General features: G+C 48.3%; 1 protein-coding gene across 2 annotated transcripts in view; it reads left to right on the top strand.

The window, feature by feature from the left end:
• The window catches only part of C1H1orf94 (chromosome 1 C1orf94 homolog), a 42,260-nt gene that overhangs the window by 4,961 nt on the left and 11,124 nt on the right, over positions 1 to 26,175 (top strand). For both annotated transcript variants that reach the window (XM_004025413.5, XM_055355368.2), the window contains exons 2-4: positions 15,359 to 16,047; positions 18,888 to 19,148; positions 20,201 to 20,376. In XM_004025413.5, coding sequence (XP_004025462.5) covers positions 15,359 to 16,047; positions 18,888 to 19,148; positions 20,201 to 20,376 — 1,126 coding nt within the window. The remainder of the gene's footprint in view (positions 1 to 15,358; positions 16,048 to 18,887; positions 19,149 to 20,200; positions 20,377 to 26,175) is intronic.

The following is a 26,175-nucleotide window of genomic DNA, read 5'->3' as shown; positions in this document are numbered from 1 at the left end:
AGGGAAGTTCTGGAAAGAACATTTGGGCAAAATGGAGAGCAAGGACCAGGCACGGTGGCTAAGGCCTGCAATCCCAACACTTTGGGAGGCTGAGGCGGGCAGAATGCTTGAGCCCAGGAGTTCGAGACCAGCCTGGGCAACATGGCAAGACCTCATCTCTGCAAAAAATACAAAAATTTAGCTGGGCATGGTGGCACACACCTGTAGTTCTAGCTACTCGGGAGGGTGAAGCGGAAGGAACACTTGAGCTCAGCAAAGTCGGGGCTGCAATGAGCCAAGATTGCACTACTGCACTCCAGCCTGGGCGACAGAGTGAGACCCTGTCTCAAAACAAAAACAAAAGGAAGAGCAAATGCAAAGACTGTGAGGTGGGAGTGAGCTTTGAGAGGGACAGCGAGACGGGAGAGTCAGGAGGGATGGGGACACGGCCATGGTATAAGTATAACAGAGACACGCAGGCAAGGCCTCAGGAGGCCTGGAGGATCACTGCCGGGAGTTCAGATTTTATTCCACATGTTATGGAACACTTTTGCAGGTTTTTAGGAAGGGGTGTAACATGAACAGATTCACTAATGTTTGAATCTCCGTCCAGCTTCTGTGTGGAGACGGTTTGTAAGTGTGTGGGAGAGGAAGTGGGAGGCCTCTGGGAAGATACCGTCAGAGTCTAGGGGAGGCCTAATGGTGGCTGTGGCTGGGTAGGAGTGACTGCAGTAGGGATGGAAAAAGTGGAGGATTCAATTGTGTGTTTTAAGATGAGCCAATGGACCTACTGATGATTTGGGTACACAAACAGACACATTGAGGCTCATGCTCTGCTTCACGCACGAGTTCACTTGACAAACAAGGACGGGGGCATGCATCACTATCAACGTGACTGGGGTGTTGAGACCGAACACTGGCAAACTCAAGGTGGGGAGTGTAGGGCCTCAGAGCAAAGGATTCCAACCTGTGGCCCACGGGGTCTCTGAAGTAATTCCCCAAATGCTGAGAGCTGTGAGGATGTCTTTCAGGCAAAAGGGTGTAGAGAAGCTTTCCTCAGATTTTCAAAGAGGTGTTGACCCCTCCAAGAGGAGAAAACACTAGCCAAGAGCATTAGACTCCAAAGATCTCCAGAGCTGGTTTCTAGTCTAAGACATCAGCCTGAGTTCCATGTCTGAGTCTTGTCTTTATCACTCCCATCACCAAGTTTCAAGCTTTTAAAATAATAATGATAATAAGAGAGGCTATGTATTCCAAGCTTGAGCCCCTGGTTGGACAGTGTGCCATTTACAAAGGTGGGGAAGAAATGGGGAGCAATGGGTTTTGGGGGAGAAATCAATAGTTCTGTCTAGTGCTGATTTAACTCCAAAATCTGGTTCAGTTATCTTTTAATTAGTCTTAAGTTTGGGCTTAGAGAATTGTGGCAAGCCACTTATTCAAGGATTACTTATTCATTCATTCCCCTAATCTCTAAAACTTCAAAGCCTCAGAATGAGGTCTTTGGATTTGCTGTTGACTCCGTTGCCCTAACTACAGAATGACATTTGTTCATTTCTTCATTCATGAATTCATTCAACAAACACAATTGCCTTCTCAGCACCAGGCCATATGATGGGTCCCAGGGACACAGAGATAAGCAGAACAGAAGCCTTTCCTCAAAGAGCTCCCAGTCTAGTGGGTGGCATGAACACAGATACATCTGACAACAATGACATTCAACAAATATTGCCAGGTGCGGTGGCTCATGCCTGTAATCCCAGCACTTTGGGAGGCCAAGGTGGGTGGATCACTTGAGGTCAGGAGTTTTGAGATCAGCCTGGCTAACATGGTAAAACCCCGTCTCTACTAAAAATACAAAAATCAGCTGGGCGTGGTGGCAGGTGCCTATAATCCCAGCTACTCAGGAGGCTGAGGCAGAAGAATTGATTGAACCCAGGAGGCAGAGGTTGCAGTGAGCCGAGATTGTGCCATTGCACTCCAGTCTGGGTAACAAGAGCAAAACTCCGTCTCAACAACAACAACAAAAATTAGTATGCACCTATTACTGAAATGTCTGAAAAAAATACAATGGTGGAAAAGCTGGGGACAGTCTCTGACCTCCTTCATGAACTTTCAACATCTTGCAAAAGGCAGATCGCAACACACTATAGTAAGTGTTCTGGTGATGAAGTGCCAGTGCCATGGAAGCGCACTGAGGGGACACATGACTGAACATGGTACTTGACTACTGGACTGGGCTTGGTACTTAGGGAAGTCTTCCTCTGAGGGAAGCAATCTGAAGCAGCAACAGATGAGACCCCTGCACTGTGTGATGAAAGATGCGGGTGTAGTCCGCAGGTAGCAGGGATGTCATGATTAATAACTGCAAAGGTTTCCATAGTTATGTCCCCCAGCTAGGTCTTGAGAAGAGAGAAAGAACAGCCTATGGAAAGAGCCCAGCAGCAGGCGCAGGGAAAGATGAGAAGTTCCAAGGGAGTGAAGTGTAGCATGTGTTAGTGACCGGGAGAAGGTGGCTCGAGCTTGCTCGGTGTGGTTGGCTTCCCTGGATGCTTCCAGGCCCTCTGTCAGCACCCAAGACTTTCCCATTTACCTGTCATAACAAACTTGGTCTGCAGAGTGGAAAGGCTTTAGTAAGCATTATTCCAAGCCAGACTCAGGTAGGGAGATAAATCTACTGAAATAAAAGAAATCTGTTTAAGCATTTTTTGAAAAACCGAAGTGGTTTATTGATTGGCAGCTTTCTGAGGCTATTTGTTGCAAGAAGGAAGAAGGCTTTTTTGCACTTATTTTGGTAAACTTTCACTGTTGGCTTCCATTGGCCAGTTCTCCACACTGGTGAGCAAGTGATATTTGGGAATCCACTCGGCTTCCTTGCTTGAATGGCTCTCCCAACAAACATCTCTTTGTGTTACTGTTATTTAAACAATTAGGTGAACCCGACTTCTCTGGAAAAGTTGCTTGGAATACATAGCCTCTTTTGTTTTTTTGTGTTTTTTTTTTTGTTTTTTTTTTTTAGCATTATTCTTTAAAAAGCTTGAAACCTGGTGATGGGAGTGATAAAGACAAGACTCAGATACGGAAACTCAGGCTGATGTCTCAGACTAGAAGCCAGCTCTGAAGATCTTTGGAGTCTAATCTCAGCTAGTGTTTTCTCCTCTTGGAGGGGTCAATACCTCTTTGAAAATCTGAAAAAAAGCTTCTGTGCAGCCTTTTGTCTGAAACACATCTTCACATCTCTCAGTATTTGGGAATGATTTCAGAGACCCCGTGGGTCACAAGCTGGAACCCTTTGCTCTGAGACACAACCCTTAAGCGAGTGTCTCCCTCTCTCTTTATTTTACTTTATTTTTTAATTTATTTTTATTTTTTAGATGGAGTCTCGCTCTGTCACCCAGGCTGGAGTGCAGTGGCGCGATCTTGGCTCACTGCAACCTCCACCTCCCGGGTTCAAGCAATTCTCCTGCCTCAGCCTCCCAAGTAGCTGAGATTACAGGCATGCACCTCCACGCCTGGCTAATTTTTGTATTTTTAGTAGAGACAGGGTTTCACCATATTAGTCAGTCTGGTCTCGGACTCCTGATCTCAGGTGATCCACCTGGCTTGGCCTCTCAAAGTGCTGGGATTATAGGCGTGAGCCATTGCACCCAGCTTTTCCCTCTCTTGAGCTTCCCAATGCTGGGTCTCAGCACCCCAGTCCCATTGACACTGATGCACCCCCGTTCTTGTTTGTCAAGTGAGCTAGTGCTGGCAGACACTGGCTCTTCCCTCCTCCAGCCTGCCACACGTCCTGGCAGTCCCCCTTCATGGTGACCTTTGGTGCCTTGCCTCCCTGCTTGTCTCTCCTCTGCCACCCTCACCACATCTCTTCTCACTGCATTGGGTGCCTTTCCCTCCAGGATGCCCTCCACCCTTCACCAATTTCATCTTCTGAAGCAGGTTAACAGCACTGCTCAGACATCTCATGGCTCCCCTTGTCCTCTGGCCCCTTGGGCCTGGTTTTCAGGGGTCTCTGTTGTGGCCCTGCCTCCATCTCTAGATGCACGTCTTGCTGGTCTCCTGCACATGCTCTATAAACCAACAAGAGCTACCAGCAGGTGCATGTCACCTTGCCTTTGCTCATGTTATTCCACTACCAGGAATGCCCTTCTCCCATATCTCTGTCTATCTAAATCTTATCCATCCTTAAGGACCTAGAATAAGTGTGTTGTCCTCTGAATTCTTTGTTGCTCACATCATTCAACATTTTTCTTTCTCTTTTTCCCACATTCCTCTTTTTAATTGAAATAAACAACTATGTTCCACCTCTTTCCTAAGTGTTTTAAGGTGGCCCAGATAACAAAAAATAAGGAGACAGGTGGATTAGAGTTCCAGCACACTTTCTAGCTGTAAGCAAGTTCCCCAAACTTTCTGTGCCCTATTTTCCTCATCTGAAAAAATGGGAAAAGTCACAGCGACTATTTCAAGGGATTACTATGGAAGCAAATGAAATGATATATGTAGAGCTCACACAGCACTGGGAATAAGAGAAGGACTCGATGTTCATCATCATCATCACCATTCCACCATCATCATTGTCATTATCATGCATAAAATAACAGGACATGATTGATATGGGACAAGGAGATTTATATGCCAGGAAACTTAGGCTGAAGGGAAACTACTCAACTGATAACAGCATCTGGTTTGAGATTCTTGGCAGCCAGGGCATAAAGGGAGATCATAGCATTCGGTTTTCATAACTCATATTGTCTTCTAAGAGAAAGCAGAAGGGGTCATCATAAGAGACAAACGCTTCCCCAGCTCTGAGAGCTACATGGGATAGATATTTTGAGGACGATAGAATGGAAGAATCTGTTTAAAATCAGCTCTCTTCTTGACCATTGGCCAGATGGAAGGACACAGCCCCTTAATCGGGGCTATCAGCCCAGTTCCAGTGTGGGATTCTGATGAGGTGGTGGGCACCTGGCACATATCGTGTGCTGCCTTGTGGCAACAATTCCTCTTCCGCTACTGCACTATGGGCTTCTTAAGGGCAAGGTCTGTGTCTTACTCATCTTTGTCTCCCCAGTGCCCAGCTGAGTTCCTGGCACTTGGTGGCTATGCAGTGGGTATGAATAAATAAGGAAGTGAATGGTGAATGAGCCATAAAACTGCCACCACCCAGAGGTAGCCAGGGTCGAAGCAAGGGGTCACGGTCATCAGAGGAAGCACAGAATATCAATAGCTCAAGACATTGCAGGTTTTTTTCCTCCTTCTGTCTTAGGCTGCAGAAAACAGAACTAACATTTTCTTGAGCACTTTTTAGGTGCCAGGCTCTATATTTTCATTTTCTGCTTTATTTCACTTTCTTAGCAACCCTTCCCAGTAAATGGTCAATATTACTCCCATTTTATAGATGAGAAAGGTGAGGCTCAGAGAGGTTAAGCAACTTGCCCAAGGTCATCCAGCTCAGAGGAAGCAGAGCACGGATAAGAGTTTGATGTGGCTTCAAGGCTTGAGTTCTACCCGGAACCATGGGCCCTTCCGAATAGCCCTTCCACGTCTGCTTAGCACCAGGAGCCATGAGTGGTGAAGAAAGATGAATCATGATTAACGTCCCACTTCCCGTGTCCCCCTTTGTAATTTAATTTTATGGTTTCGGGAGCTGTGTCGCAGGTTGTGGGAGCCTGCAGAGATGGGCCACCAGTGGTTTGGTTTAATCCCCTTTTTAATATCTTTGTTGCAACGTTATTTCCAATTCAGCTCCCAAGTCACATTAAAAAAAAAAAAACACCTCTTCCTTAGGGTAAGCCTTCCCTTATTAAACAGATTCAAATGAAAAGTTTTAAAGATAATTTGAACAATAAGAATCACTCTGTAGCTCCCAGCTGAAGACTCTTTATTGCTGTATTTATTCCCTGGTATTTCCTGTCTCATTCCCCAGCTCACTGAATCCACCCACCCGCCCGCCCCCCACCACCCAACACTTCTAGTTCTTGCCCAACTCACCTGTTCCCTGGAGGGAGAATCAGGTGGAGGACATTGTGGGGAGCAGGGTATCTCACTTCCACCTGACAATATGCCGTCTAAGGCTGTCTCACCTGCCCTAATGAGCAGGAAATTATTGCAAAGCATCTAGAGGGACATTCTCACCTGGCTGGGTGTCTGCAAGTGCACCATTGCATCAAAACCAGGGTGAAGAAATGGGATGCGAGATTCTGGGGAAAACGGGGATGCCACAAGTGGAGAAAGAATAGCTGCTCAAAATGCAGACACCTGGGCCCCATTCTAGATCAGCTGAATTGCTATTTCTCCAAGGGTGCTCAGGAATCTGTATTTGAAACCAGCACTACAGGTGACTCATGCATGTGTGTGAAAGGGTCTCTGATACTTTGGAAGGGGGTCAAAGATGACAAAACCTTAGGCTTAAAAGATAACTGTCTGGCACATCTTTGAGAAGGAGGTGTTTCAAAGAAAAGTGTGGAAGGAAGGAAGGAGACTGACCTTTATTGAGTTCTAAGTGTATGCCAGGGATAATTAAAAAAATTTGAATCTACTATGTGTGAAGACCTTTGGTAAGAAATTAGATGAACATAAAGTCCAGGCTTGGCATTCAGGGAGCTGAGAGATTTCACGGTGTTGCCTTCTTTAAGTCTGAGCATCACCATCCCCACTTTGCAGATGAAGAGACCGAGGTCTCCGTGATTTCCCTAATTGTATAGCTTTAGTAAACCAGGCTCATGGCTGTGAATCTGGGCCAGCAGGACTCCAAAGCCTGCAGCCAGGCTTGGCTCTCCCACACCACGCTGTCTCAGTCAGAGCTGCTAACATTTGCATAGCGCTCGTTACAATTTACCGAGTGCTTTCACATTCATCATCTCACTTAATCCTCACTGCGGCCCGGAGGGTGGAGGAGGGCTGGGGGTGGGGAGGCCAAAGCTTTCTCCAGCCCTAAGCTCAGTCCCCTGCCTCCTATCAGGAAAGTCCCAGGAGACAGAGCTTAAGGGTTTTCCAGGTACCTTTGGGACATGGGTTCACAAGCCCTGGTACCGCAACTGAATGAATCTGCAATTTCTCTCAATTGTCCCTTATCCCTAAGCTGAAGGAAGTCAGCCTAGGCCCCCCAGATAGTGAGAGAGGTAGAATCCACCTTCCTTCCCTGTTTTCTTTCCTTCCTGCTGGTTTTCCAAGCAGGAAGGCTACAGTGGTTTGTGTGTTTGTGTGTGTGTGTGCATGGGTGTGGTGTGTATGTGTGCATGGGTGTGTGCATAGGTGTGCATGTGTATGCATGGATGTATGTTCATGTGTGCAGGATGTGTGTGTATGGATGTGTGTGCACGGCTGTTTGTGTGTACATGTGTACGTATGTGTGTGCACATGGGTGTTTGTACATGGCTGTGGTATATTTGTGTGCATGGCTGTGGTATGTGGGCATGGTTGTGGTACGTGTGTGCATGTGTGAATGTGTGTATGTGTGCATAGTGTGTGTGCATGACTGTGGTGTATGGTGCATGGGTGTATATGTGCCCAAGTGTGTGTGTGTGTGTGTGTGGCAGGGGAGGGGCTATGGTGTGTATGTGGGGAGAAGGTACCTGGGCAATTCAGTGAATCTTGGATCTGGAGGAGAAGGAAGATGGAGGAAGACACAGGCAGCTTGGCAGAGGTGGCCACCTCCCTTGCTTCCACACTGGGCAGGGGCCACACTGGATGCTGTGACATGCACCAGAGAAATAGGTATCTGTCAGAGAACATGGGTCTCTGATCCCTATGCAGACAGGTAGACTCAGAAGTGCCCACCGGCCTTGGCCTGAGCCAGGGTGGGGCTCCACTGGGGAAGATGCTAGGTTGGACGCCAGAGCCACTGCTTACATGATAAGGGGCCTCTCCTAGCCTGGGGCCTTTGGTGACCTCCCTTTCCACTCACTGCCACAGCTCCTGCAAGTCCCCATGCTGGACAGCTGCCTGTCCACTGGGTTCTGCCTTCTGCTGCCTCATCCTCCTGGCTCTTGGCTGGCTCCTGGCCTCTGGCCCTGCCTGAAACTGAGGCTCAGAGAAGGGAAGTGAATTGTAGAAGGTCACCCGTCAGAAAGGACAGAGCTGGGCTTTGAATCCAGGTCTCCTGACTGCAAAGCCCTTGCTCTTTCTCCTTCTTCCACTGTTAGGGGAAGTGGAGGACAGGGAGGGGGTAAGAGGGGAGATTTGGAAGTCACATGGGCCTGGGGCCCAATTCCACCCCAACACTTATTCTCTAGGGTCAATTTGAGTACATCTTTTAACCTCCCTGAGCCTCAATTTCCTCTTTCTCAATTGGAAAGGAAGATGCTCTGTATCCCTCATGGTTGTGGTGGGGACAAGTGCCACCTGTAAAACCCAGCACCTAGCAAACTCCTCAAAAACACTGGTTCAGGCCCCAGTCCCCTCCTGTCACTCCTCTAGATTATCCTGGGAGAAATAACCCTCACCCATGGAAACCAGAGCCTGACACCTCCCTGCCTAAATCTCTCCAGTGGTTTCCCTGTGCCTTTAGAACAAAATTCCTTAGCATCGCCTCCAAGGCCTGGCAGATTCTGACTCCTACTTTACCTCTAACTTCTCCCCTCCACCTCCATTCATGTGCCCCATCCACTTGAACATTATTCCCAATGATGCACCAAGCTCTTTCCCTCCTCATGGTCTTTGCACATGCTGTTCCCTGTGTCTGACAAGGTCTTCCTTGCATTCATTACCTGGCTAAGTCCTTATTCTCCTTTAGGCCCCAGCTTAAAAGACAAATGTGCAAAGAAGCCTCTTCTGCTCTCCTAACTTAGGTATCCATCACTAGTATTCTCACACACAGCATTTCACTGTTGGTTTTTTAGAGCAACATAGCTAGTGGTTAAGAGAGAGGCATTGGAACAAGATTGCCTCAGATCACTGGCTTTGTCCCTTAGTAAGTCTGTGACCACAGGAAAATTACTTAACTTCTCTGTCCCTTGGCTTCTTCATTTTGAAAATTGGGGTGACTGTACCTATCTGTGACAGGAAGCTTTTGATATATAACAAACCACCCCAAAGCTTAGTGGCTGAAAACTGTGACTTATTTAGCTCTCATTTCTATAGTTTGGCAATTGGGGTTGGGTTCAGCTGGGGGGTTCTTCCGCTGTGGGCTGGGCTTGGCTGAACTTGGCTCATGCTCACCCAAGCATCTGCGCTTAGCTAGGTCTGGGTTGGCTGACACAACTTGGAGTTTTCCTCTGTGTGACATGTTACCCTGGGCTTGCTCACATGGAGGTTGCAAATCCCAAGAGAAATAAGAAACTAAGCCCTAATTCCCAAACACTTTTCAAGTCTCCACGTGTTACAAATTAGGATGAGAGGGAACTACCAAAGAGTATGGATACAGGAGGTTGTGATAAAATGGGGGCCATTATTATAATTAGTCTAACACACTACCCCACTGGGGCTGTTGGGGGGATTAAAATGAGAGTTTTGCTTGTAAAGTGCTTAGCACAGTGCCTGGCTTGTTAATTAGCACTAAATAAATAATGAACCCTTCTTATTATTTTGTGAAAAGGACCTGAGGCTTTGACATATTAGGTAGCTTCCTTTAGGACAGCCCTCCCCCTGACATCCCCCACCCCCATTAAACGGTGGGGATTTGAATCTAGTTTCCATCTCCCTCCAGGGACTGACCTCTTAACTAGTATGCTGTGCTGCTCTACCCACATAGACACATAATGGCAGAAACTCACCCAGAGCCATGAGGTCAGTCTGCAGATGGACCACAATTCAAGCCCAGGTCTGTGCCTGACCCCAGAGCCCTCCACTTCACTCTAATCTGCCAGGTTGCCTTGGGTATTGTGTTTGTCATTGGTCTAAAATTTCATAGCTGGAAGAAAATATTTGTTTTGGTATCCTCCTCCAGCACTAACAATTTTCTGCTTGCATTTTTCTGTTGTTTGGCTCAGATGAATAGCAGTTTTCATCTTTGCTCTGTGTTATCATGTACACAGAACTGCTGTTGGGGAGCTAACAGCATGCTTGCTTAGTCATTATTCTGAGAAGGGGTGCCAACCAGTCAATAGCCTTTATTTTTGTATGACTCTGTATACCACAAATGCAGAAATAATGCACAGCATCCGAGTATGGCGCTACTATTGGACAACTATCATTTCTGGAGATGGGCAAAGCAGAGGTGGCACCGCGTGGAGCTGGAGCCGCAGAACTGATTCTGACTTGCTTCTTTTGTCAGGAGCCCAGGAGCTGGGTTAACCTCCCTGAATGATTCGCTGTGATAGAGTCTGTGATAGATTAGGTGGTTTTTCCCAACCCCAAAGAGAAAGCGAATAGCACGGGAGAGATGCCAGGACTGGCAAAACTTGGGGGAAAAAGGTAGATTACAGGAAATGGGGGTGAGCAGGCCTAACCGTGAACCCAGCAAAGTGGTGGGGTGCCCACAAAATCTTTCTGTGAGCCCCAAGGTGATTACTCAAGGTCAATGCGGGTTCTGTGTGGGGTCTGCCATGGGACCGCCTTGCAGAATTTGGGAAGTCTTAGGACTGGGTCAAGCAGGATGATTAGTGCCGTCTGATCGGCTCACAGGGATGCCAGGCCAGAGATGGGATGTGAGATGAAAGGCCAGAAAATGGAACCAAAGCCAGACGGGTTGCAACCAGCTCTTAGAGGTCTTGGCATGGGTAAAGGCAAGTGAACTTGTTCAGTCCTTTATTCAATACATCCCGACTGAGCTGGAGTTATGTGCCAAACACTGTTCTAGGTTTGGAGGCCTCTGTGGTGAACAAGATAAAGTCCCTGCCCTTGTGGAGTAAGGACACAAAAAGGATACTATTAAATTAGGTGATGGTATCAACGCTGTGAAGAAAATAAACAGATTGACAGAGTAAGGTGGGGGAGGGACACTTTTAAAAATAGGCAGGAAAGGCTACTTTGAGACTGTGACACTGGAACCGAGGCCTGAATGATGAGGAGGAGCCAGTCAAGGGACACTGGGGGGTTGCAGGGAGAAGCATTCCATAGGAAGTGCAAAGGCCCTCGGGCTGGAATGAACTTAGCATTTCAAGGGGTAGATAAAAGCCCAACATGACTGGAAGAGGGAGGAGATGGGCCCAATTTGTGTAGTGCTCCGGGCATCATAAAGGAGTTTGGATTTTATCCTGTGTGTAGTCAGAATCCACAGGAGGATTTTCAGCAGGGGAACGGTTTGATCTGAGTTCTGAGAATGTCCTAGCTCTGCAGGCACGTAGTTTTCTAGAATAAATAAGAACAAGCAGATCTTGTTTTCTTGAAGTGGAGGGGCATGGTGGAAGGAGACCCTGAATCAGGGACTTTTAACTATATGGCGAATCTCGATGGCAGCGAAGTGTTTGATAAAGGCTCTTGGGAGGGAATGGAGATGGGATGACAGTGATGGGGTTGATTTATTCCCCCAAAATGTTGATCCAGGACTACTGTCAGGCTGGGAGGAGAGTCTCCGGTAGTGTCCCTGAGGCTCTGCCCCAGACTCTCTCCTGTTCAACATTTCTATTTGTAAATTGGCGGAAGACTCAGAAGATGTGCTCATCAGACATGCAACTGACATGGAGCTGTCGGGGACAGCTAATGCCACGGATGACAGGCTCAAGATTCACTGTGATGATCCTCCACAGGCTGGAGTGATGGGACGAAACCAGCAATATTCCTGATTGCATTCAGATTGGGGAACAACGCCTGGCCAGGGATCAGGGAGACCTTGCTGGATAACAATCTCCTGAAAGGAAGCCCAGGCTGGGGGTGGGGAGGAATTAGTGGAGGCAGCTGGACCCAGCCAAGTCCCTACATCAGCTTCTTCCCTCTGTGGCAAGGCTCTTAGCCTTTCAGGGTCATTCTTCCCATATGTAAAGTGGGGATGATCCAGGCTACTGCCCAGGCATATGGGGAGGATTAAATATGAACACATATATGGATGACTGGCTTCCTGTGTGGCCCATAGTAGGCTCACGGCAAATGCAAGGGAAATATTAATTGTAGAGGCTGGCAAGAGAAGCATGGATATCCTGCGGCAACCTTTCAAGGGCACGTGGCAGGGCTCACAGCCGGGGCGGGCCCCTATGTTCTTGGCACACCAATGCCAGCTTTCTAAGGGCCTCATTGATTCCTGTGGTATGTAGAGGAGAATGGCCTGGAGGGGTTGGTTCTGGAGGCCATATCCCCTGAAACCCACCGTGAGTTCAGAATGGAGACAAGGAGGTGGTTGCAGCTGGGGGGGACATGAGTGTTTCCTTAAACACCACAAAGGCTGCAGTATGGGAATGAATGGGGAAGATGCTTTCTTCATTGGTCTGGATGCCTGTGAGGAGAAGTTGTGCAGAGGCACATATGGGTGCATCGTAACTAAGATCTAAACATTGATAATTACATTATAATAATTATGCTGTGAGCATTTCTCGAGGGCCCACTATGCACCCAGCTTGTGCTAAGTGTTTTGTACAACTTATAGAATGCTCACAGTCTGACCTTGACAGATGAGGAATACAAGGTGTAGAAGGCAGCTCTTGAGGGGCAGCGCAGGGATTCACACTCAGCCCCTGGTAGTTCCTGTCTGCTAGCCTGGCTTCAGGTTGGGGAGGGCAGGAGTGACCTCCCAGGTGCTGAGAAGGGACCATCATGGGGTGATTTTTGGTACAGGGATCTCAGGGCCCTGTGGGGCTTCTAGAAGCTACTTTGAGTATGTGCATGTAATATTTGTATAAAATAAAGCAGAAAGCAAATACAGACAAATAGAATGACTAGTATGTGATGACCCTATGTAACCATTACCTGGCTTTAGCAATGATTAACATATGGCCAATCTTGTTTCATCTATTACTCCCTCTCTCTTCTTTTCCCTCCTCCTGCTGGATTAATTTTAAAGGCATTCCCCGGCATAATTTTCTCTGTAAATAGTATGTATCGCTAAGAGATAAGGACTCTTTGTTGTTGTTAGGCATAACCACAATACCATTATCACAATTTTTAAAAATTGACCTAATTGTACTGTGTCTTTCTAATTCAGTGAAGCTATTGGTGTATGGCTTGCTTTGCAAAGTATTTGGGGAGGGGAGGCAAAAACTAGTCTGACTCCTGTGACTTGAGACTCACCTGTTCCTTTTGAGGTGGATGAAGAGGAAGAAGAGGAGGGGCATCTAAAACTTGAGACCGCAGATTGGCAGCCCCTTTATTCTGATTGTTCTCAGGGGACTCAGCTGGGAAAGTGAGGCCTATTTATAGGCCTAAGTCTAGACATGGGAAGGAGGCAAAGGAAGGGAATAGGTGACAAGTCAGGGAAAGGGGACAGAAGAGAGAGTGGAGGGAAAGAGAAAATAACAGCAAGTGATCTTGCTGCACACAATGGCCCTTCAGGAGTTGGCTGGGACCAGCCCACACTAGCTAATGCTCACAGCTGACACTGACTGAATGTTTCCTGTGCACAGGGCACTGTGCTGAGCTCACGTACCAGTGACCTCGCCCAATGCTCCCAACCATCCCATGAGGCAGGTGATGTTAGGTGTCACACCCATTTTACAGGGGAGGACACTGAGGTTCCAGGGTCCGACATGAAAAGAGCAGTGGTGCCTGGATTCAAACCCAGGTCTGTTTGTCTGGAGTCTGCTTTTTGCAGGCTTTACTCTCTGCCTCCAAGCCTGGTGATGTTCCATGTGGGGGTAGAGAGGCTCATGTTCAAGACGTACGGCTGTCTTGGCTGCTGGGCTATTGGTACATTCCCATGTCTTTAGTACATAGCTCTTCCCCAGGGTCCCCAAGTACCCTGGGCTACCAAGTCTTTGCCTCAGGAACCCAGCAACTAAAGGTTTCCTGTCTGGCACAGTAGGAAGCCTCTAAGACTGTAGACTGTGTCCATTCTGATTGACTGTTAAATGCAGTGACTACTCCCCTGGGTCTGTGTATGGTGACATGTGAATTGTGTGCCTGCCTGTCTCTGTTCGTGTGTGTGTGTGTGTGTGTGTGTGTGTGTGTGTGCATTTGTACACAATGAGCATTACCAGGAAGGCATGGACCCTGCTGGAAGCATTCCATGGTCACCGTTTTGGAGACTCATCATGCCCTCTGAGAGGCTGGCCAGAGCTGGAACATGTGCTGGTCCTCCAGACTGCAAAGCCTAAGCCACAGCAGCTGAGCTCCCCTACGGGACTCCTTGATTTTTCCCCTTGGTTCTTCTTCATCATCTTCTCCTTCAGCGCTCCCATGATAGAAGGCTGAGCAGTTTCCAGAATGCTTGGTGTGGGCCACCTCCTCCACCTCTCATAGGAGCCCCTTGAGTAGGCACAGCAGATGGTTCTAGGCTGGTGGCTCTTGTCCTCCTGGGTGCCTGCTTGCCAAGAATGCTGGCGAGGTGGGCGGGGCCACCAGCCAGGCCAGTAGGATTGCAATCCTCTCTACACCTGGAGAGAAGTGGCAACGAGGAGCCTAGAAGCCAGGAGACCATCAGGTGCTATCAGACAGGTGCAGACCAGCAAGGGTGCAGCGGAGGACCCAGGGTCCAAGGTGCAGGTTGAGGCCATTATTTAGGTTCAGGAAGATCCCGGTGAATCAGTGCAGGGATCTCCCCACTGCTGGTGCTGTACATGAAGTGAGGCCCAGTCCAGAGGCTGTGATCAGGTCAGAGGCCATTCCAGAGTGAACACGAGTATCCAAGAGGCTACTGTATGAGATCCAGGGGCGGGGACCAATCAAGGCTGACAGTGGTGTAAACATGAGAGCTGACCTTTGAATCACCCTTACTCTATGCCAGACACCATTCAAAGTGCTTTGCACCTCTATGATACTCCTAGTAATGAGAGGAGGAGACAGAATACCAAGATGCTGAACAACCTGCCCAGGGTCACACCGATGGGAGTTGACTGGGGCAGGGTGTAAGCTGAGGCTGTCCACTCCACCATTCTGCAGTGAGGTGATGGGGGCTGCGCTATGCTCCTGGGGGCTTCCCAGGGCTCAGCCCCAGCACCCTAGACTCTGCACTTAGAGCTGTTGGCTTGCTCCTGACCCCTTTGCTGCTGGGCAAAATTCCCCAGTGAACCCCTTCTCTGGTCTTTCATTGCTTCAGGTTCTGAGCATGAAGAACAAGGAGGAATGGACTAGAATTAAGGCTCAGTGAGGCTGTGACTTGCTCCAGCTCACTCAGCAAGGTTGTTGGGGGAGGATCCAGGTTTCCCCATTTTTCAAAACCATGCTCTCGGTGCTGCATCCTACTGCTGTGGTATAGGACCCTCTGCGGGTCCAGTGTGTCTGCTGGGTTATCTTGCCTGGAAGTGTGTTTTTGTCATGTTATGCATCCATCTCCCTTTTCTGGGGCCTACGTCCTTCTGCAAAGCCACGCCTTGGTGAGCTGGCACTAACACCGTCTGTCTCTCTGACCCATTTCCAGAGCTCTGGAGCTCAGCAGTGGCAAAGATGAGATCTCCTTGTTGGTGGAACAGGAGTTCCTAAGCCTCACCAAAGAGCACTCGATCCTGGTCGAAGAGAGTTCTGGGGAGCTGGAGGTACCCGGCAGCTCTCCCGAGGGGACCAGAGAGCTGGCTCCCTGCATTCTTGCCCCTCCTCTAGTGGCAGGCAGTAATGAGCGCCCCAGAGCCTCCATCATTGTCGGAGACAAGCTTCTGAAGCAGAAGGTGGCCATGCCCGTTATCAGCAGCAGGCAGGACTGCGATTCTGCCATGTCTACTGTCACAGACATTCTGTGTGCCGCCGAGGTCAAGAGCTGCAAGGGGACAGAGGACAGGGGCCGCATCCTAGGTGACTCCAACTTGGAAGTCAGCAAGCTTCTGTCCCAGTTCCCACTGAAGTCCACTGAGACATCCAAGGTCCCTGACAACAAGAATGTGCTGGACAAGACAAGGGTCACCAAGGACTTCCTACAGGACAACCTGTTCAGTGGCCCTGGACCCAAGGAGCCCACAGGGCTGAGCCCATTTCTGCTGCTGCCTCCCCCACCTCCTCCTGCACGTCCTGACAAGCTCCCTGAGCTCCCTGCTCAGAAGAGGCAGCTCCCAGTGTTTTCCAAGATCTGTTCCAAGCCCAAGGCTGACCCTGCTGTGGAGAGGCACCACTTGATGGGTGAGTGGGGTTGGAACCAGGGTAGAGTGGGCCTGCAAGGAGGAGGTCCTTCCCAGGAAGCCAATCAGGGCTGCAGCATGTACATAAAGCATCTTCGTGCAAAGCAAGACAAAGCAGCCTCTCTGGTGGGCACAGCCCCGAGGGACGGGCTGTTTCCAGCCCCCACAGGCTTATTTTGCTGGGTGCCCCTGTGCAGGGCACAGCTTTTGTAAGCAAACCCAGAGGCCCTGATCTCAACATACTTTGAGAAGAGAAATAGGCGCCATGTAGTAATTGGCTTAACTTTGGAATCAAACGGGTGTCCACAGTACATTGAAGGAAGTGTTTACCCTAGCTGGGTTCAGGGTGAAACTACAGCATGGAGATGCCAAGATGTATAGAAGAGAAATTTGGTTGGTAGCTGGGGTCATTTGGCATCTATCTCATGGAGGTACCTTTTCTAGACACGAGGCCTGGTCCTCCCTCTCTGGGGTATTGGGTAGATGTGTAAATTATCCAGGCATAGTGCAGACTGTTGACTCTGGGATCTGTTTCCTGGGACTTACTTTATTGAGGAGCTCACATTCTTCCCAGGAAAGCCAGCCACCTCCCAAGCTTCTCCTACTTTATGCCCAGGATTCTGTGTGTTGTTCTGAACTAACCAGTCGGACTATATGGTTCCAAGAAGGTAGGCTGATGGCCATGGCCATTGCCTAGAGTCAGCAGTCACTAAGAGAGTGATCATACTCATGTTAGCCGAAAGAACAATTTCCTCTGGGCTATGAGCATGAATGGATAACTGAGAGACACCCGTATTGGGAGGGTCCAAATTAATCTACCTGAGAAAATAAGAGCAAAGTCATCCTGAACATTCTGTGTCCTGGAGCATTGCAGGAAGGCCAAGGAATCAGAGCTGTGGATAGCAAGCTGAACTCTGGGTCCTGGACAGGCTTCTAGGAGCCAGAGGGCTTTAGGATGGGGAGCTGTAGGAGAGAGATGGTTGAGCTCTTCCCAGAGAGGAGACCTTCCTCCTACCTCTTCTCCAGGAGGGACCCATAGATACTTCCCTGTTGGATGGGGCTGCTGGACTGGAGGCAGTTCTGGTCCCACCCATCCCACCCACCATTGGTGCATGTCTGTGTGTACGAATGTGTGAGCAAAAGTGTGCCAAAAGGAGTTTTGAAGGTTTTAGTGTATTTGTTAGAGAAAATGCAAGAGTGGTGCGTCTAAGCATGTCTGTGTACACATTTGTGCATATGTCTGTCATGTATGTACTTGTGTACGTGTAACTAAGTCAAAGGAACAACAGATAGGAGTGTGTCTATGTCTGTGTGCCCAGACCTGGGACGAGGGAGCTTCGTAGATGTTTAAGGCATCTGTAAATATGAGTAGGAAGCTGCAGGTGTGTGTGTCTCTGGGGAAAGGGCTATTATTAGTGGGTACTGTTATTTCAGCTCACTGGCTAGGGGCTGAATTCGGCAACCGGAGGAACTCCTGGAAAAGACTCTAGGGATGTTTTGCTAAAAATGTTGTTTCCTTCTAAATTGGCTCAGGCTAGAGCAGCTCTTTCCTTTGCTGGAATAGTGCTAGGAAGACAGCCTTAGCCCCGAAGCTCAGCCCCCAAGCCGCTGGGCTAGGGGGCCAAAAGCTGGTGGGATCTGGTCTATTGTTATCAACAGGTAACACTGAGGCACAGGTCCTTTTTGGCTGCATCCAGACAGATCCCGGTGCCTGCTATTGGGCAGCACAGTGCACAGCCATCTGGTGGGTGGCCATGTTTCCCACCACTGCTGTGGAGGATCCTGTGATGGTCCCCAAAGTATGTCTGCATTGGGAGAATAAATGCTCAGTCTCTTTAGTGAAAGACCTGTGTCTGCCACCAATCTTGTCCCTGCTCCACACTCTAGCCATATCCAGTGACTCACAATGTCTCCTTGATGCTTCCAGGCCTTTGCCCACAGTTATCCCTGCCTACCATGCCTTCCTCCCCAATACCCCTGGATGTAAGGCCTCGCTGCAACCCTACTTCCTTCTGGGAGGAACCTTCTCAGACAGAAGCAGTCTCAGTCACCCTGTTCTCCATTTCTTCCCTCTGCCACCTCATGGTGTTCATCTACCTTGTCCTGGGGCTATTTCTGGGCATGTCTCTCTTTTTTTCTTGTTATGAGCTCCTGCAGGGCACAGTCTAGCTCTGACTCACAACTGTGTCCCCAGCACTCAGGTCAAGGCCTGGCACTGACAAGTGAGCTGAATCACCTGTGAGTAATAAAATGAAAGTAGAATCCAGGATGAGAGACCAAAGTGTGTGGCTCAGACCACATGTTCTGTAAGAATGTGTGACTCCTTCACTAAGCCACGTGCTCACTGAAGGCAGGAACTGTGTCCACAACATCCTTGTTTTCACAGCCTGGCACTATGGATGGTTGGAGAGAAGGAATAGTGGAAGGAATCAGGAAAAGTAAGGAAGGAGAGGAAAGAAAAGAAAGGTAATTCGAATAAAGGAATGATGGAAGGAAGGATGAAGGGGTGGATGGATGGAAGGAAGGCAGGAAGATAAAGATGGATAGTCAGACAAATGGATGGACAGATGGATGGATGGATAAGTAGACGGATAGAAGGAAGAAAGGCAAAGATGATGGACAGATGGATGGATTGATGGATGCATGAGATCGGGGGGCAGGGGCCAGGGAGGGTTTCAGGGAGAGATTGGGATTGTATTTGGCTGAAAGAGAGTCCCCCAAAGTGGTCCAAGCCTCAGGTGTGTGCTACAGAGGATTCATCATTTAGTCCACAAAAAGGTGCTTCCAGCATCCAGCAGTTGGCCTTCCAGAGGCATTGACTCAGTTTCTTTCCTGCTATAGAATGGAGCCCTGGCACCAAGGAGCCAAAAAAGGGTCAAGGGAGCCTCTTTCTCAGCCAGTGGCCCCAGAGCCAGAAGGACGCCTGTGGTGAGGAGGGTTGCTGGGACGCAGTGGGCACCGCATCACTGACCCTGCCGCCCAAGAAACCTACATGTCCAGCCGAGAAGAACTTGCTCTATGAGTTCCTTGGGGCCACCAAGAACCCAAGCAGGCAGCCGAGACTTCGAAACAAAGTGGAAGTGGATGGGCCGGAGCTGAAATGTGAGCTGACCTACCCAGGGAGGGATTGGAGGGGAGGGGGTTGCAGTGACCCTCACAGGCTTCAGGGTGGCTCTGTCACCAAGTGGCTGTCTTATCTACTGCCTTTCTAGAGGTGTCAGTTTTTAAACCCATAAAATGGGGGCAATGACTTTCTCCCCATATCCCTTGTTGGGAATACAGTTGCTAGAGAAGTGTAGTTGGCTTTCAAGGGTCATGTCAGCATTATTAATGGTCACTTCTGAATATAGCCCTGACCCAGCATGTATTATATCCTCTCAAATTGCCCAAGCCAAAACAAAAAATCCTTGCTTTAGATTATTTCTATATCGAGATTATGTTCCCGCTTTCTTTTCCTACAAGAGTTCTAGTCAAACCTCTTTTCCCAAAAGGATGCCAGTAAGGGGGAAACTGAGGACCCATTTCTGATTTTATAAGCCCCCACAACATCTTGTAGAAAGGAAGAATCCAGGACTCTTATCTTGAAACAACTCAACCTAACTTCATTTGTTTAGACCAATTTTGAGTCACTGCATGCTGAATTATTTAATGTTTTAAAATATATTTTTTAAAATTCCCATATAGATACAACAACCTGTGAAAGTTTCTTAGTGTTGCCAAATATACGTCCTTAGGGAGGGGCTGCTTTAATCATTTGATAAGGATGAATTCCAATGGCATAGCAATGGTTCACATAAAGTTGGATTTTTCCAAAGCAGTTGAAAGAATTTCATTTTGTAAGTAGGTGAAATATAGGCCTAGCAATCTGGCTTATTGTATTCCCTTGCTAAACTGCCTTCTTTACTAGTGAATGATGGAAAGAAGAGCTCCAAGCCAGACCTTCTGGGATTTTCATCCCTTCCAAACTGGCAAGGTGTGAACTAATGATGTTTACCTATAGTTGGAAATGTACTAGAACTTTGAAGAACCCTCTTGGAGCTTAAAGGACCTGACTTGTGAGACTGTGAATCCCTAGGGAAGTTGCGATGCTGAAGGTGTCCTGGCCTCTCCCTGCCTCCATCACTGACCCGCTTTGCCTCTCCTGTGACTTGCAGTTAACGCACCTGTGACGGTTGCTGACAAGAACAACCCGAAGTACACAGGGAATGTTTTCACTCCACACTTTCCTACAGCCATGACCTCAGCAACCCTGAACCAGCCACTCTGGCTCAACCTGAACTATCCACCTCCACCAGTGTTCACGAATCACTCTACCTTCTTGCAGTATCAGGTCAGTGAGCTGGCCTGGCTCTCCTGTGGACATCCATGGGGGTTTTGGCCACAGAGAAGGAGTGGCTGGCAGGGGGTCTATTTCACAAAGAGTCTTTAGACTCCTCTGAATCCCTTCCCTACATGCAAGAGGCTTCGCTGGGGCTATGGAAGGGCGCTGTCAACTTGTCAGCTTGTTGGTTATTTTTTTCACTGTAGTCACATCAGATCTACCCGTTGGTTCATGTGCATGCGTGCACACACCTCCACACACACACACATATGTATATTTAGTCCTAACTTTCCATTGTCCGAATTCCAGTTCACACTGTGCTCTTTATTGCAGAGTCTCTTTGCTAGTTGTGGCTGGTTAAGTGCTTGGGCTCCCAGGAGAAGATGATGTCACAGTCCCTGTTTCCCACCTCTCTCCTGTGACTTCCTTTGAAGTTGGATGACATATATCCCAGATTATTTGGGACAGTCCCAATTTAGGTCTTCTGTTCCAGAATAATATGAATGGCATCCCTTTTCACTCTCAAGTGTCCTGGTTTGGACAACAAATTACAGTCAGCCCTCTGTATCCATGGGTTCCAAATCCACAGATTCAACCAATCTTGGATGGAAACTACTTGAAGAAGAAAACAGCAACAACAACAACAACAACAAAATACAACAACAAAAAATAATGCGAGTAAAAGATAATACAGTATAATAACTATTTACATAGTACATTATTAGGCATTGTTAGTAATCTAGAGATTAAAGGATACAGGAGCATGTGCATAAGCTACATGCAAATACTATGCCATTTTATATTAGGGACTTGAGCATCCTCATATGCCATTTTATATCAGGGACTTGAACATCTTTATATGTCATTGTATATCAGGGACTAGAGCATCCTCATATGCCATTTTATTTTATTTGAGACGGAGTCTCACTCTATCGCCCAGGCTGGAGTGCAGTGGCACGACCTTGGCTCACTGCAACTTCTGCCTCCCAGGTTCAAGCGATTCTCCTACCTCAGCCTCCCAAGTAGCTGGGATTACTGGTATGTGCGCCACCACACCTGGCTAATTTTTGTATTTTTAGTAGAGACTGGGTTTCACCATGTTGGCCAGGCTGGTCTTGAACTCCCCGCCTCATGTGATCCACCTGCTTCCACCTCCCAAAGAGCTGGGAGTACAGGGGTGAGCCACCGCACCCGGCCCTCAAATGCCATTTTATATCAGAGACTTGAGCATCTTTGTATGTCATTTTATATCAGGGACTTGAGCATCCTCAGATTTTGGTATCCACAGGGCAGGGGTGGCCTTGGAACCAATCCTCTGAGGATACCGTGGAATTTGTGTATATGGCCACCTTACTTAAACTACACCAAGCAGTCTTAGCTTTGTACCAACCAAGGTGGCTTGGCACACATTCTTGTTCTTGGGCTCATAGCTAAAGGAGAAAATCAATGGCCAGACACAAAGGGACAGTGAAGCACCTGTAGCAGGGCTGGAAATTCTACTCACAGAACTTATTTATGCAGGGAAAATGTAGTTTCTTTATTTTGTCGATTTAACTTAATATCCCTTAAGAGCTGCCGCCCACTGGGTAGAAGGAGGGAAAAATTAAATAAATGTCCACTCTGGTTTAAGCCTTAGCCCAATCCAATAACTTAAATAGTCCCTTTAGGTAGAACTCAATTTTTTCAGGAAAGATTCTCCATGCCTAAGATTTCTGTCTTCTGTTCCTCGTACTGGCTTCTCTCCAGAATTGTATGTCATTGTATGCGGAAGGGCAGGAACTCAAATTTGTGCACCCAGGACCTTGGCAATTTGCTGCCCCAGCCTGGCCCAGCACAGCCTGAAGTGAGAAAGCAGAGAAGGAAATACTTCCAACTCGGCTTGTCCTGTTGCTACGTCCCTTCCCCCCTCTCCACCCCTAGGAACCCTATGTCATTCTTTCCCTTTCAAAACAGCACAAACCTTATGTCCTATGGGGAAAGGGGATTGGCTCTTCTGCATATAAAGACTCTTCAAGCTGGTCCACCAGGCTTAGTTTCTGAATCTTAAAGGAACTTAGCAAAGTCTCTCTCTGTTTTGTTTTCAAGCTTTTTGTTTGTGTGTGTGTTTGCTAAAGAGAACAAGTACCCGTCCCCTCCCCAGGGAGGGAAAGCTCACACCCCACTGTGGAGGTGAGAGGTTGTGATGAAAGGTGACCTAAGAAGGAAGCTGAAGTGGACCAGTTTCATATTAGTAGTCTATTGTCGCGGACCTGTTCATATCAGTAGTCTATTGTCCTTACACAGGTCTTGAAATGTCCTGTTCATTGATTTGCTGACTCCTTTACCAATATGATTCTACCCTTTCATTTTTGTGTGCCTATTCACTATTCATTTACTCACCTACTCACGATTTACTCATTTCTATGTATTTATTTACTCATTAATTTAAGTAATTTTGAAAACCGTTTCTCCCTACAAGCCTACTAGAGGCTGAGCATTGTTCTAGGTGGAGGGATTCAAAGATGACTAAAGTCAGGTGTGGTGGCATGTGCCTGGAGTCCCAGCCTACACCAGAGGCTGAGATAGGAGAATTGCTTGAGCTCAGGAGTTCAAGACTAGCCTGAACAATATAGTGAAACCCTGTCTCTAAAAAAAAAAAAATGATGACTAAGAAAAGCTTGGAGTCTAATGCAAGTTCAGTAATAAACCAGAGATCAGCTCTATGCATCTCCACCTCTAAAGGGGAAACAACTGCATAATTCATTTAGTACAAGCCGATTCACTCTAAAATGCCCTCACAGAGCTCACCATGTAAAACTAATTTGCAATGGTTTGCTTTATTAAGTGGAGATAGCATCTCTTTGCTATGTTAATTTCTTCTGACTTTTTGGAGTGGGTGAGATTTGGACATATCATTTTCTGAGCATGACAGTCCTCTGTCTTTAGCATCATAGGGCTGACTATGAGGTTCCTGGGCTTCTGAGCAGAAGCAGCAGAAGGACCCTGGCTGGTAAGGCCTGCTGGGTTCTTTGAGACAGTTTAAGCACTGAATGGGCCCAGCTGAAGTTGGCTGTGGAAGGCATTGGTCCTCCCAGGTAATAAGGAATGACAGCATAATTTACCTTCTCCCAGCTTCTGTGATCTCACAATGCTGTCCAGCTTCAAAATAGCTGATCAAGGGGCCTGAGATAATAGCAGGCAGGTTTTGAAATCAGTAGACTTGACTTTAAAGGTTCTGCTGCTTCCAAGTTAGGCCTTAGGCTGGTTAGCTGCTCAGAGCCATGGTTCCTCATTTGTGAAATGGGTTCATAATAATTGCAGCAGCAGCAGCAGCAGCAGCTACTGATATGGTTGTAAGGATTAATTGAGTCCATGGAAGGGTAAAGACTCTGTAAAATTTAAGCTGTGACACAGATGTTGGTTTTTATTATTATTCAGCCTCAATCTTCCAAGGAAATGGGGTCAGAGAGCTCCACAGACCTTGAGGGGACAGAGAGGAGAAATGGGGAACAGTCTAGCCTGGTCTTTTCCCTGCTTAGCATTGGGAATAAAGATAAGGTCCCAAATCCAATTTACTCAGAGCTCTGTGGTGGGAGGACTCAGAGATGTGGAAGACAAAGTCCCCAACACCGAGGAGCTTCAGAGGCTCCTGGGCTACTTGGCATAAAGGAACTCTGCTCCCAATTAAGGAGGGAGGGTGTGTGGGAAGGGGCCATGGCTTAAGCAAACAACAGTGAATGTTTATTTACCCTTGCCTGTGATGTTACAAACTTGCAATTCTAACAACTAGGAATGTTGTTGAAGTCATGCAGTGTTTTCTAACTCATGAGTGTGGCACCATCTTCTGAGAATCCGCCCTGGGACTGAGCAGTGGTGGGCAGCTGTTTGCCATCCACAGAGCCTAGGGCAGCCTGGCACAAGCAGGTGTGGGATGGTGGAGGCTGGGGAAGTTGGCTGTAGAAAGCAAGGGGCACCTTCCTCCCTGGTGCTCCCAGGAGGACCAGAGCCACCAGCTTAAGCCCTCTGCTGTCCCTACTGTATGGGCTCCTGTGAGGGGTGGATGGCATGGCCCATGCTGGGCATTCTGGAGACTGCTCAGTGCTGTACCTGAGGGAGAAGATGATGAAAAAGAGGCAGAGGGAAGATGAAAGATTCCCATAGGGAAGCTCAGCTGCTGCAACTTAGGCTCTGCAGTCTGGGGGCATAGCTCTGGTCACCCTCTAAGAGGGCACGATGAGTCTCAAAAATGGTGACATGGAATGCTCCCAGCAGAGATCTTTGTGTATGATGCCGTGCACACACACAGTTGCACACAAACGATATACATGCATGTTTGATGCACACACATAGAAACAGAAACAGGCAGGCGCACGACTGCCTGTAGAAAGCAGAGATGAGTGCTAACAGGGATCAGAGGAGGGGGCGAAACAGAGGAGGGACACTTAGCAACCTGCCTAGTGGCCTTGGAGCTCACGGGGGGCTAAGAACAGGTAAGGCAACCCCATCAGTCTGACTGCTCTGTCCAGGTTCAGGCAGAGGCTGGGGTTGCAGGGACCAGGCAGTGGTCATAACAGGAGAGAGAGGCTGCCCTGGGCTGTAGGGCTTGGAGTAAAGGGGAGCAGGTGAGTGGTTTCAGGTGAAGGAGTGGACAAAAGAGGGAGGGGCCTGAGCACGGGAATGTCAGGAGTGTCCCCTGCGTGGGAGCAGAGAGCAAGGAGGGGCTCTGAGAGGAGGTACACTCTTGGGGACCTGGAAGATGGAGCAGGAGGAGAGCAGGGAGACCTACTTGCAGACTCCATATCAGAAAGTCCACAGGCCATGAGGGAACCCTCAAGGGTGTAGGGTCAGCCATCATCAACACTTTGGTCATTGGCACAAGCTGAGCCGAGAATGGAGGCAGCCTCTCGGGCAGCAAATCTTCTGAGAAGATGTCCTGGGCTGAGGGGTACTTTCGGTTTTGAGCCTCATCTTAAGGGAAAACTCGGGATTGACAGGTGGAGGCAGAGTCTGAGACTAGAACCGACCACTGCCACAGCAGCAGTTCTGCGGGGGGTGTGTGCGTGTGTGTGTGTGTGTGTGTCTTACGTCTGTGTGTGGACACATGAGCACCCCAAGACAGAATTGTGAGTAAAATGTCAATTTCCCATCTGGCTGAACTGCCAGAAAGCTGTTTAAGGGAGGAGGCAGTCATGGATGACAAACACACTGAACATTGAGTCCTTACTATGTGCTGGGCACTGTTCTAAGCTCTTTAGATGTATTAACACATTCACCCTCACAGTGCCCCTCTCCGTAAGCTACAGACACAGGTATATGGATGGGCACATAGATACACAGCAACACTAACACACCTGGGTTCACAGTTGTATATTTGTACACAGAAATACACAGCTGCATAGACACAAATGTAAACACACATGCAGGTGTATTTAACATGGATGCAAACCAACACACACACGTAGAGATGTGCATAGACACCTTGTGTCTTCAGGGGGCAGATATGGGATTAGGGGAAGGCATTTAGAAAAGCTGTGTGGACAGCAACAAAGATAATGTGGCTACCTTCATAGGCTTTGCAGGCCTGAGCACATGCAATTTTTTAGAGAAGGAAAAAGAGGCTCAGAGATGTGATTTGCCCAAGGTCACACAGCCACTAAAACACAGATCTGGGACTCAGGAGGCAGTCAGGCTCCTGAAGCTCCTGTCTCCCACACTCATCAGAAAGGCCGTGAAGGCTGCCTAAGAGGGGCTTCCTGTGTGGTGTGAGTCCTGCTTCTCCTGGCCTGGTTCCAGCTGGCCTCAGACAGCCCATGGGTCTGGTCAGCAATG

Source organism: Gorilla gorilla, chromosome 1 (assembly GCF_029281585.2).
Source record: "Gorilla gorilla gorilla isolate KB3781 chromosome 1, NHGRI_mGorGor1-v2.1_pri, whole genome shotgun sequence".
NCBI classification, from domain to species: Eukaryota; Metazoa; Chordata; class Mammalia; order Primates; family Hominidae; genus Gorilla; species Gorilla gorilla.
The sequence above is the reverse complement of the archived record's forward strand: the minus strand, read 5'-3'. Positions and strand labels throughout refer to the sequence as shown.